The sequence below is a fragment of the Sander lucioperca genome, chromosome 16 (assembly GCF_008315115.2).
Source record: "Sander lucioperca isolate FBNREF2018 chromosome 16, SLUC_FBN_1.2, whole genome shotgun sequence".
NCBI lineage: Eukaryota > Metazoa > Chordata > Actinopteri > Perciformes > Percidae > Sander > Sander lucioperca.
Window position 1 is genome coordinate 4453554 of NC_050188.1, and position 13389 is coordinate 4466942.

Below are 13389 nucleotides of genomic sequence, written 5' to 3' on the forward strand. Positions count from 1 at the left end.
CTCTCTGTGCACTGTAAAAAATTACACTGTTGTGTGTGTGTGTGTGTGTGTGTGTGTGTGTGTGTGTGTGTGTGTGTGTGTGTGTATATATATACTATATTTTTACTTTTTTAACTGTCTAGTGTGTAATTGTGTGTTGTTCATACTATAAAATGATTTATTGTTTGTCTTTGTTGAATAATACAGAAGACAAAGCTTAAAAAAATAATCGAATCGCAATATTTGGGGAAAAAAATCGCAATTAGATTATTTTCAAAAATCGTTCAGCCCTACTCACTGCCATATGATCCAGGGGACATATGCGAATGACAGTAGATGACGAAAACAAGAACTTGTAATACAGCATACGCAAGCTTTGATGCTTACAGTACTACTGTGTGAAAATGGCCAAAGGCTGATTTCATGTTTAATGTCACACGTTTACCTATTACAGGGTTTTCCCTACCATAATAAGGCTTAGGCGCAGAACCCAATCCTTTTTGGGCACCCCCTAAGCCGAATGTGTGATCATATAACTAACTAAATGACTTACCTCAGATCTAATAATTGTAGTTGGTCCCCAGTGGACTTCTTTACTAAGTTTTGTCTTTAAGCTTTTTGAGTATCATACATTTATTATCTGCTATAGCTTTTCAAACGTTTTAGACCCAGATATGGTAGTAATAATAATAATAGTCCAAAATGATGTAAAATTGCATTTTTTGTTGTTGAAAAATGTACCTAATTTTCTTGAGGGAGGACCCCTGAACCCCCAGCCAAATATGTGCACCAAAGTCTTTTCGCCCTGACACACCAACCCGATAATCGGCCATCGGACAGTCTGGCGAGGTCAGTGACTCGAGTCTGTTTGGTGTGTTCTGTGCCGTCGTCAGTCGGAGGAGCCGTCGGCCTTCATTTGGGCCGATTTCACTTGTTGAATCAGAAGGCGGGCAGTCGGACTCAATGGCCAATCTGATTGGTGGAGCGCTAACCCGGAAATGACGAGCGGGATGAGCCTGACTAACGGCTCTCAAAATCTGACGAAAATCTTTTAAATCGACCTTTGTCGATCTGAAATGAAGACAGATTCAGCAACTGCATGGCCTATTTCTCGCTTTAAAAGTTTTCAGAAACACGTTTCGGTGAACTATTTTAGTACAATATGAGATCGTATTCCGAACCAGCCGCCATTATGCTCGTTTGTAAAATCCGGGAGCAGCCAGACCCAAGTGATGCGTTCGTCCAATCAGCTGCCGGTTTTCATTTTTTGGGCGACAATACAGATTAGCGCCACCTGCTGTTATGGAGACGTATTACGTCTCGCGCACGTGCAGAACGTACACTCAAGTCGGCGTCACTTCGGTGTGTTCCGAGGAACTTCTTTACCAACTCGGGGAGGCAGTCAGTCCGACTGCCTTTTCTGCCGAAGGTCGGCCGTCGGGTTGGTGTCTCAGAGCCTTTAACAGTAAAGTTGTCAGGTGGTAGAAAAATTAACAGTGTAAGTTTCTCCTTGTCTGTGATTAAATTAGAGATGTTCCGATACTGGTATCGGTATCGGCTCCGATACTGCCTAAAACGCTGGTATCGGTATCGGGAAGTACTGGAGTTTATGCACCAATCCGATACCATGTAATAAAGCCCTAAAGAAAATCTACGTTAAAGTAGTTTATTTATGTTCTTTTTCCGTTATAACAGACTGTCAAACTGGATAATAAAAGAAAGTTCTCTGGCATTCATTGTTTGTGTTTGTTCATGTTTAACAAAGAGTTTAACCTGAGCCAGGCCGACAACAAAGATAGAAATAATATCACATCCATACAGGGATAGTAGTATACACTTGTTAAAACATAATAAAATACATGACACACTGGTATCGGATCGGTACTCGGTATCGGCCGATACGCAAGTTCAGGTATCAGAATCGGGAAGCAAAAAATGGTATCGGACCACCTCTAGATTAAATGCTGCAGCTCATCCAGACCAAGTAAAGTTCCCGCCTCTTGCTTCCCAACTGCTGGGTAAAGGGATTGGAGTTAGCCAAAATGAGCATCAATCCCCTGACTAGAGATGGGCATTTCAAGCAAAAATACTATTCGATATTCACTGGGAACTACTCAACCATTTTTCTCAGCCTCAACATAATCTTGGGTCTTACGAGTGCAAAACTAGCCTCCATAGAAACACATTTTTCACCAGCTTTTTTTTATTTGAAGTCCTTACGCATTTGGGGAAAAAATACACAAACTGTCTTCAGTGTTCTCATGGATCTCTAATGTCAGAATGCAGTGAACTGTGTTTCTGTCAATCAAGTGGGGCCTAATTACAGAGAAGGAGCAGTCTCAAGGAACTATGTGGGAATCAATTTTAAAGCATTACTATTTAAGGCTGCATTATTAATGTTTTGGCCACCAGTGTGCAGGAGAACTTCCAAACAAGCAAACAGGTAGGGATGCACAGAGATCCCCAACTGGTTTCTGACGCAAACCGACAACAATACGATCTCAGCTATACATGCAAAACCTGCCAACTGTGTTCACATCTGTCTTCACATCCGGTGCTTACTTATCAGCATTAAAAAAAAAAAAAAAAAAGAGTTAAAATTATAATCATTTAAGATTTTCATAAAATCAAACTGCATTTTTTCTGCAATATTTACGCAATGTATTTACACTCTGTAATTAAATCTCAATAAAATGAGCATGGCGGAGTCTGCTATTCCTGCACTGGATTCAGAATGCCTACCTCCTCACGAGGGATTCAAAGGAAACAATGCAAACGTATAATTACAATTTTATCTCGCTGATATCAGCCTCCCTGTTTACCGTTCACCCTCTTTATAACCAGACCAGAGCTATATTCAGTTACTGCTAATACAAACAAACATTTCCTGCTGCTGCTGCTTCTGCCAGGAATTGAACCAAGACCTCACCTCAATAGTGGTACACTCGTACACCGTGTGGTTAGACAGTAGGTTAACCAGAGCTCATCACAATGCAATGGCTGACTTCTGAGATACATTAATTGTGATGACAGTGGATTCAATCCCAATTATCTCTGCTCAAAGTTTTGACAAGGCTCAGACTCAGACACACAAATCTGCCAACATGCCAGTAAGCCCAGCCGGCATTTAAACAAGTCTCGCGTTCTTGAATTCTAGCCTGATTAGCAAAGCATGACTTGCACCAATTACGAAAGGTTCCAGCACATGGCTACTAAAAATAAAAATGACTCAACTGTATTTGGTAAAATGAACAAAAATTATAATATGCATGTCAGAAAAAGTAGGTAGGTAGCTTTTATTTGAGAGTACAGCTTAGACATGAAAGGGAAGAGAGAGGGGGAATGACATGCAGCAAAGGGCCGCAGGTCAGAATCAAAAACCGCGGCCGCTATGGCTAGGACAGAGCCTCTGTACATTGGGGGGCACGCTCTACCAGGTGAGCTACCCAGGCGCCCCAAAATAATGTACGTAGTTTTGAAGTAATTCTAAATATCAATCCTCCAAATCCAGTACCAGCCTGGCTCTAAAAATGACTTGTTTTGTTGGGAAATTATACAGTGAAAAGTTTAGAAAGATCAATTCATTGTCAAATTTGACACCAATAATGCTACTATTGTATGCTTGTTGAAAAGCATATAAACATTTCTACTTACCAGTTCTAGCTGCGATGAGATGCGTTGTCCGACTGGGATCTTGGGAGCTAAGAACCAGATTCTTGCTAATCTTGGCCCCCAGTGCTTTGGCATGGTAGAACTCACGGGTTCTCTCCATGGGGTAGTTGGTCGGGTACAGGCCACTGAACACTATCGTCGTGCCCTCCAGTGTCTTGCTTTTCAGCTCCGGGGCGATCTTGCGAATGTCCGGTGTTTCCGAGCTCTCCTTCCTCAGATAGGCTGCGTACCGTGCGTAGTACTCTGCGTGAATCCTTTCCAGCACTTCCTCCAGGTAGATCAAGTGATCGTCCTGGTCGATATCCGCTTCTTCTTCCTCCTCCTCCTCCTCCTCGTCCTCCATGCTCTGGTCCAGCAGCTCCTCGCCCATGGTCACCCCAGATTGTTCACTGTTCTGGGACTCCGTTTCTGGCTCTCTCCTATCAGAGCAGCCATTTCCCAGCTCGGGGTCTGGGAGAAGAACTCCTGAAGGTTCTGCTGTGTCCAAACTGGTTTCTGCTTCACTCCGGCCTTTACTGTCCCCTTCCCTTGCCCCGTCCCCGGGCTCTTGCGTGACTCCTTCCTGCCCGGACTTCTTTGCCTGGCAAGACTTGGCCTCGCTATCACTCACGGATGAGGGTGGCTTTTCTGTGATGGAGTCATTGTCACTGTCACTGGAAAGGTCAAAGTCCAAGTTATTGGACCCGTGGCTCGGCACCGATGAGTTTGCACTGTCCTGCGCCTCATGTGTCACCAGTGTCCTGTTGCTATCATCTTCCTTAGCGTTTGTTCTGTCGCCCACCTGAGCTTCTGAGTTTCCTTTGCCTCGTCCCGATTCATCCTCCACAACCCCTGTGGGATGTGTCCGTTCATTTGTCGGTACTTCCTGAGAGGACTGAGATGTTGTGGTCTCTTCGATTCCAGAAACGTTCTGGTCTTTGGCCCTTTTACTGGGGCCGTTATTTTGCTCATCGGCACCGAGCGTTCCTCCTGGTTCGGCGCTCTCCACTGGTCGACTGGGCTGGCCTCCTGCAGGAAGAAGACAAAGCAATTACGCAACATTCAGGGACACGTGCATCACAATCAAGAGGCGACAGTAAGAACTGTGCTGAAGATGAAAGGATTCTGGCGTCAACCAGGCCAATTTACATCAGATTTTCCCATCCTGACATCCATGGAGCTCCAAAGTGTTCAATATTGGATAAATAACTATGAAATAATTGATCAGATGACAAACAATAATTTGTGAAATTATTCAAGAAATTATTAACTCAACTCATTATTATAAAATGTTATTTTATCCTTCTTATTTTCATACTAACAGAGTTTTATATTATGTCTATTAATTTCACAATGCCTTTTTTTCAAAAGTCTGCTTTTATTTCATAATGGATTTTTGCAGTTATAGTTATGGCCCTTTTCACCCTGTACTTAGCATTTATACATTCTGGAAGGTCTGTGATCCTGTGGTTACAGTGGCACTCATAAGTTTATGAACCCATGCTAAAGTTGACTAAAAAGAGGAATAAAAAAATCATCTTTTGGAAATTGATCTTAATGCCTTGATTAAAAAAATTAGGAAAAATTCAACCTTTAAGGACACCAATTTTCTTTGTGAATGAATAATGCATCGTAAATAAATAAATGTTCTTCCTTAAAATACACGGGGCATAAGTAAGTACACCCTTATGTTAAATTTCCATAGAGGAAGGCAGATTTTGATTTTTAAAGGCCAGTTATTTCATGGATCCAGGATACTATGCATCCTGATAAAGTTCCCTTGGCCTTTGGAATTAAAATACCCCCACATCATCACATACCCTTCACCATACCTAGAGATTGGCATGGGGTACTTTCCATGAAATCATCTCTCAATGCAAATCAAACCAGCTATTAGGCTAACTGAAATAAAACCATGCCAATCTCTAGGTATGGTGAAGGGGATGTGATGATGTGGGGCTATTTTAATTCCAAAGGCCAAGGGAACTTTATCAGGATGCATAGTATCCTGGATCCATGAAATAACTGGCCTTTAAAAATAAAAATCTGCCTGCCTCTATGGGAATTTAACATAGGGATGTACTTACTTATGGCCCCTGTATTTTAAGAAAGAACATTAATTTACGATACATTATTCATTCACAAAGAAAATTGGTGTCCTTAAAAGGTTGGATTTTTACTATTTTTTTTTAATGAAGGCATTAAGCTCAGTTTCCAACAGATGATTTTTTTTATTCCTCTTTTTAGTCAACTTTAGCATGGGTTCATAAACTTATGAGTGCCACTGTATAAACCTCTTAGTAATAACCTTCCTAACACTTCACACAAGTGCAATCTACCCTGCGGATAACCCAGTTTGGGAAGAGCTGCCTTGGCTGCCCGTGCTGGCATCAACTCTTGGTGTAGAATCTTCCTCTACGGGAAATCTAAGTCCTCTGGGTCATTCCAGTGCAACTGACTATTTGAGCGTGGAATCAAATTCTCAAGTGATAACCTGTCAACAACACAGAGTAATCCACAAGACAAATGGTACTGATACTGAGAAAGTCAAACTTGACAAATAAGAAGAATTATGTTTTTTTTGGAGGCAAAGTATTCTCTCATTTTTGAATGACATGGAAAGCTGTACTGTAAACTCTGCACAACATATACTTCCATCAGTGATATTAAGTGGAGTGTACTGTATGACTTGGAACCACTGAGCTGGATGCACAGGAGAGGGCAGCTAAATAGTTTGAGGAAGCAGTGCACGGAGAGCAGGCACGGGCCAGTGGACACCGGCCTTCAGAATGTACGAATGCAGCAAATCAGATTTGCGCAAAACCTTTCAACAGTGTTTAATATATCCTCAAAAAACAAAGAACTTTAGACTTACATTGTTTGCCGCACCTGAATGTTAAGAGTGGCTGACAATCTACAGGACAGTGACTAGTCATTGATACAGTTTCTAATATCATATTTCACACAGTGGTGTAGTCTACGTGATACGCAGGTATACACAGTATACCCACTAAGAAAGATCCAGAATTTCCATATACCCTCTTAAAAATGTGCAATGGCACGTAACTACATACTTTCCATTATAATTTTGATATATTTTGAAATGTCATCAGTGTTTTTTATATTAATTGCACAGCCCTTTATATATATATATATATATATATATATATATATATATATATATATATATATATATATATATATAAAAATAAGGGCTGTTCAATTAATCAAAATGTAATCGTGATTATGATTTTGGCTCCCAATCATCACAAAAACAGAATAATCGAGAAAAACAATTATTTAGCTTATTATGTTTTGCAAGTAAACTCTTATTTTCTCTTGTGTTCTGAATGAAAAATAAAGTTTAAATAGGCAAAGTATTAAAGCAAAGTTCACAGTTGTATGTGTTTTTTTTACTGTTGATTTATTTAACTTTTTCCACTGTTTAAGTTCAATAATTGCAACATCTTTCCAGAAGTCAACGAGTAATCGTGTTAAATTATCGTGATTTCAATACTGACCGAAATAATCGTGATATATATATATATATATATATATATATATATATATATATGCCCATACATATACAGTACAGTATACCCACTACAATACATTAGACTACACCAGTGATTTCACATCACATAAAGATTCAGATGGCATTAGTTAAGGATGATAACAAGCCAAATAAGCCCTGTTTGGTCAACATTCACAATATGTCAATATTGTGTTACAGTCCCTTGTGCTGCATCAATGTGCCCATAAAATAAATAAATTCAATAATGCAGTTTTAGAATTAAGTGCCTACCTAATATGTTGTTGAATGATGCTTCACCTGCCGACAACAAAAATCATTTTATTTCAAAATGTTTGTTTTGTATTACTTTTAAAACTCCACATTATTAATAAATGAACCGGTATCTTTATTTCATAATGTTTTTGTTTCAGAAATAAAAGTGCGACTCTAAATATTTTTTTTTTTTTTTTTTTTTTTTTTTTAAAATACTAAATATAAAAAGACAGAATTGCTGATTTAGTCAAATCCTTCATGCAAATGTCTGTATGTTGTCGTCCGTGTGATGGAGATTACTAGAACATGTCTACTTAAACGATTTGACTTGGCAAGAGAAGAGAATTGCTTGAGGAAAAAAAATCAAAATCATATTCCAAGAGTTTGTATTTGCATTGGACCAAATCTGCTTTGGGCAAACTCTCTATTCTTTTCTCAATGTAGCAACAATAAAAAGGCCCATTACTGAGCCTTGCAGCTGTTGTAACATGGGCTCAGTACAACCACAAGTTATCACTAATTGATGTGACAGCTTGAGAGTGGGTGTAAATGAGGGGGTCCGACAAAAGTCCCCAAGGAGACACACTGGCTGGCTCCAAACAGCTCGTTTCCTGCTATGATAATGAAGAAAATGACACTGTGTCTTTGAGAGGATTCCCTATAGGAGTTCATCACAGAGGGACATACTGTATGGTGGTGAAAGTATTGGAGCCCTTTAGGACAGTCTATCGTTGTTTATCGACGGGTACATTTGACTAATGATGAGGTTGGTGGATAGAGGTGTGTAGGCTCATCATGTAAACTCAGGACGCTGGCTGAACATGAATGCAGTGTTGATGAGTATTTATTGTTTGGGTCCAGGCTGAGTGACTCTCTATAATAAATTATATGACCAAGGAACCTAATAGTTATCATTTGCCTAATATACAGCAAGTCTGTCAGCGGTACCGTATAAACAGAAAACAGTTAGGTGAATCATTAGTGAAAAAAAAAAAAATGAACATTAAAAAAAAAAAAAGATATTGATTCTAGGGAGAAGAATCAATTTTTTTGAAAATGCCGCAAAAATAAAAATCACGATTTCAACGATTTTCGATTTATTTATTTTTTCCACCCTTAATGCATAACCAAATAAATTGTTAAAAATGGCATTACATTCTTTTTTTAATTATTATTATTATTATTATTATTATTATTATTATATTTTGGGCTTTTCCGCCTTTAATTTTGACAGGACAGCTAGGTGAGAAAGGGGAGAGAGAGGGGGAAGACATGCAGGAAATTGGACCTGGACCTCTGTGTCGAGGCATAAACCTCTCAGTATATGTGCGCCTGCTCTACCCACTGACCCAACCCGGCGACATTGCATTGCATTTTTACAGTTTGCACCAGAATTGGTCCTATCGCAAATCCGCCTGGTGTCAGAACTCAGCGTCAGTGAGATACAGTACAGTGGACGCTGTGCCTCTATTTCCAACTATGTACTGGACTGTGTAGCATTCATCATTAGCGCTATGAACCCAGAAGAGCAGCCAAAGATCACTGAAGCCACTGGACTGACTTGCTTGCTTACAGCTAAAAGTGCCTCTCCCAGGGGAATGTGCGTAGTACTGGAACCCACTCACTGGACAGGGCATGCTTGTCCATTTGACCTTCAGTGTTGCATAAACTGTCAGCTATTTTTTCGTTACATGGTCTTTCAACGAATGTGTCATGTTATTAAAGGGTAACTTTGTGTTTTGTTTTTTTACAACCTGGATCTTATTCCCCCCCCCGTTTTTGTGTCCAAATGACTGATGGGAACGACAATCTTGGAAATTGGTCGTGTGTTAAGCAAGAGCGCTGCCGGTTACAGCGTTCTCGCTCAACGCTGGACCAATTTCAAAGACTTTTGTTCACATTAGTCACTTAGACACCAATGCATTGGGGAAAAAGGGTCCAGGGTTGAAAAAATGCCGAAATTACCCTTTAAATTAAAAAAAAAAAGACGTGCGGGCACTGTACCTTTCTTTGCCATCTGAGCTTCCCGTGATCCAGGGGGAGCGTTGATGTCCCCTGTGCCCTGGAAGTAGATGTATTTCTTCACGGTGATGAGGTTAGGTGCAAACTTCCACACGTCCTCTCGGTCGTCGATTATGGAGACCATGGAGTCACCACAGGGGAAAAGATTCCTGTCAGGGAAACCACAAGACACTAGCAAATAGAGCTGGGCAATATATCGATATTATATCGATATCGTGATATGAGACTAGATATCGTCTTAGATTTTGGATATCGTAATATGGCATAAGTCTTGTCTTTTCCTGGTTTTAAAGGCTGCATTACAGTAAAGTGATTTCATTTTCTGAACTTACCAGACTGTTCTAGCTGTTCTATTATTTGCCTTTAGCCATTATATCATTATATCCACATTACTGATGATTATTTATCAAAAATCACATTGTGTAAATATTTTGTGAAAGCACCAATAGTCAACACTACAATATTGTTGCGGTATCGATATCGAGTTATTTGGTCAAAAATATCGTGATATTTGATTTTCTCCATATCGCCCAGCCCTACTAGCAAAACTGCTGAGCCTTTTTGACATAGTATGTCCAAACGTTTTTCCCCCCCAGATAAACTCTGTGAGCCTGGTATTTATCTCTCTTTGACTGTAGTAATCTTGTAGTTTTGCTATGAATCAAAAATAAGGGGCACTTCAAATCAGTCCATTTTTCTTTTGTTGTAAGACGTCACCGTCAACCATTCATTACTAACACAGAGAGAGAATAATTGATCTTTACTTGTTGTGCCCGATGGCGCAGTGGATATGACACACGCCTTTGCTGTGAGAGACCCGGGTTCAATTCCCACTGTGATACATCAACCAATGTGTCCCTGAGCGAGACAATTTACCCCTAGTTGCTCCAGAGGCGTGCGACCTCTGACATATACAGCAATTGTAAGTCGCTTTGGATAAAAAGGGTCAGCTAAATGACATGTAATGACACTGTCGTGAATGTGTCATAAACATTATAAACAAGTCATAAACGTTTATGACAAAACGCTTCGGTGTCATTCGGTTTTTGTCATGGCAAGCTAGGGTTCATGTGTCATGTGTTCATGACAGTGTCATGTCACTCTTATGTAGATACCATCAAGTAAAGTGTTACCAAATAATGTCTAGGGAGTGGATGGGTGCAGGGTAGCAGAAGGCAATTCCCACCTAAGATTCCCCGTCTTGGAGAAAGGGTCGATGCATTCATCTCTGGAAAGGATCCGATGAGAGAAAAGCTTCTTTTCAGGATCCAGAAAGCCTTTAAAAAAAGATGTGAAGAAAAGAAAAGATAAAAATCCATATATGAATGCCAATTAAGCGGTATCTGAAGACTGAAGTCATAAACTTCCTCTCCAAGGTCGCGGTAGGTAGTTCACTTGCATTGAAAAAGATACATAATGCTACAGCACTTGCAACAAAGTATGCTATTTTATTTCCACGCCATTTCTAGGAAACATTAACACAACTATACTCTCACAAAGAAAATAGCCTATTCTCTTATCTGAACCGTGTTACTACCTTTATTACCCCAGTATCTTCTCATTCTAATCAAGCGTTGAAAACTTTCTCACTCTTTCTTACTAGGTCTGAGAAGAAATGCACAGATTGATTTAAACTAGGGCGGTCAAAATAACGCGTTAATTTCGATTAATTAATCTGAGAAAAAAATAACGCGTTAAAAAAAAAAAAATAAATAAATAACGCAGATTAATCCATTCCATATTGATGTTTGACCAGGAGCCGTTCTAGCCACCATTGGACTGTAAAATGAAGGAGGGAGACGAGAATGTTCTGCCTGGATCATTGATTATAACATTTACTTGTAAAAAATCGTCTTCCTGCCAACCATGGCTACCGAAATCTGGTGCCACTGATATGTCTGAACTTCTCTCTGGTGCTCTGAAGACGATACAGGCAACACAAACACCACTGAACGTGACGCTAGTTAACACTATACTCGACAGCAGCTAACGTTAGCCTACCGCTAGCTAGCTAGTTAACACTATACTAGACAGCAGCTAACGTTAGCCTACCGCTAGTTAGCTAGTTAACACTATACTAGACAGCAGCTAACGTTAGCCTACCGCTAGCTAGTAGCTGGATTAAAAACGGTTAAAATGCTGACAGCTAACGCTAAACGGTGTAAAGTTTGACTGTATTTTACTGTAGAGGATTCAACACCGGTACGTAACAATCTGCAGCTGCCGTCGGAGAAACAACACAGACGGTGCGTTCAAGAAACTGGTAAACTACAGCGTCGTGGTGCATTTGAAGTTATTGTAAATGTCCTTTTCCCATCTGGTGTTTTTTTTTTTTTTTTTGTCGCAATTTAGTATGAAATAAGTTGTTGTTATTGTTATACATTATTATTAAATCATTTAATTTGGACCATATGGCCTTAGCAATAAACACGCCGTTCTTTAATGTCACCGACTGTTGTTTAGTACCCTTCTTTTTTCTTTTCTTTTTTTACTTTCTTAAAAAGTATCGGTTCAGGCACCGTTAATTATGTATGCGATTAATTTCGATTAATTAATCACAGAGTATGTAATTAATTAGATTAATTTTAATCGATTGACAGCCCTAATTTAAACCTAGGCTAGGGTTACTGTGACCTACCCTGGCTGAACAAGACGCCACAGAGTCTCCCTTTTAACCACACAGCAGAAGCTACCAATAGCTGGAGCACTGCTGGGAAACATGCAGAGCTCCCTGAATCAGGACCAGTAGTCAAATCTAATTCAAAATGCATTAAACATTAATCATATGGAGGCAGAACCATACCTGTACCAAGGCTGCTTCTATTAAATACAGTATAATGAAAGATTGCACCCTGAATACCAAAATACAGCATATAAACAAACTACCTACACTTCACTATAACGCGGCATTAAATCATTAACTGAAATATTTTCACCTAAAAAGGAAACCAACACCAGTCAGCTACAAGCCAAATGCTGCTTAAGACTAGGCTACAATTGGAAGGGGCTGTCTAATGTATGTGCAGATTTAGCAGGTGCCCACCCAAAGTCTTAATGCAAAAACATTAACTAGCTTAACTTGCATTGGAAAATGTAGCACCCCTGCTGCTTGCAAATGACACACAGAGATATTAGATGCACAACAGTGAGCCAGCATAACAGCATCTGGAACACAAAACATGAGCAGACACCTCCCTCTTATGGACACAACCAGGCGGTACAAGTAGAAGCATTCTATTTTGATATCAATGAAACCGTGTGGATTCGTGTAATCAGCAATTATAATGTGGGGGGGGAGTGCTGTACGGTGTCAGGGAACGAGTCCCTTACCAGCGATGGTGTGCGCGTAAAGGCGGCTCCCGAACGTAAAGACGTGCAACTCGTAGAGTTTGGCGATTTTCTCCAGGAAGGCCTTGCAGTGTGGGCGCAGTCGCGTGTGGAGCATAGGCTCTCCTCGCCCGAGCTGGAAGTGGAAAATGCCCTGGTGGAAATGACAAAGTGACAGAGTGTTAACGGTGACACAGTGAGGTAAATGCACAGATTTTAGGTCTCAGCATCTGCTCTCAGAGGAAGATTTTTGAATAAGGATGTCAATGATAAAAGGCTGAAAACTGTCAATGCAAAGTGCCTTCAAGAAATGACTACTAGATCTAGTTTCTGATGGCAAACGGGGAGTGACCTTTACCCAAAAGTGTGCAAAGTACAGCACGTACTAAAAACAGTCATTTGTAATGAGACTTTGACGTCATTGCGCTGGCAGACAGCCCTTTGATCTAGCTCAGGAGATTCATTCTGAAAGCCATTCCGGTCCTCCCTATTATGTTAGAGCAGCAACTCGTCAGAAACCAAAGTATTCATAGTTGTTCCCAATGGCCACTCGGAAGCGGAGTGAAAAGCCGACTGGCATAGAGAGAGAAGCGGCATGATACACGTTTAAATATGGGGAAAAC

At 40.2% G+C, this 13389-nt stretch overlaps 1 protein-coding gene across 3 annotated transcripts in view; it reads right to left on the reverse strand.

Moving 5' to 3' along the window:
- The window catches only part of ctdp1 (CTD (carboxy-terminal domain, RNA polymerase II, polypeptide A) phosphatase, subunit 1), a 99065-nt gene that overhangs the window by 78833 nt on the left and 6843 nt on the right, over positions 1-13389 (reverse strand). For 2 of the 3 annotated variants that reach the window (XR_004102877.2, XM_031287128.2), the window contains exons 5-8: positions 12770-12920; positions 10626-10716; positions 9422-9588; positions 3634-4662 (exon numbers count right to left, since the gene is read on the reverse strand). Coding sequence is in view for 2 of the 3 variants with exons in the window: in XM_031287128.2 (XP_031142988.1) it covers positions 3634-4662; positions 9422-9588; positions 10626-10716; positions 12770-12920 (1438 nt within the window). In the remaining variant the exon portion in view is untranslated. The remainder of the gene's footprint in view (positions 1-3633; positions 4663-9421; positions 9589-10625; positions 10717-12769; positions 12921-13389) is intronic. The other variant, XM_031287129.2, reaches the window with a different exon arrangement.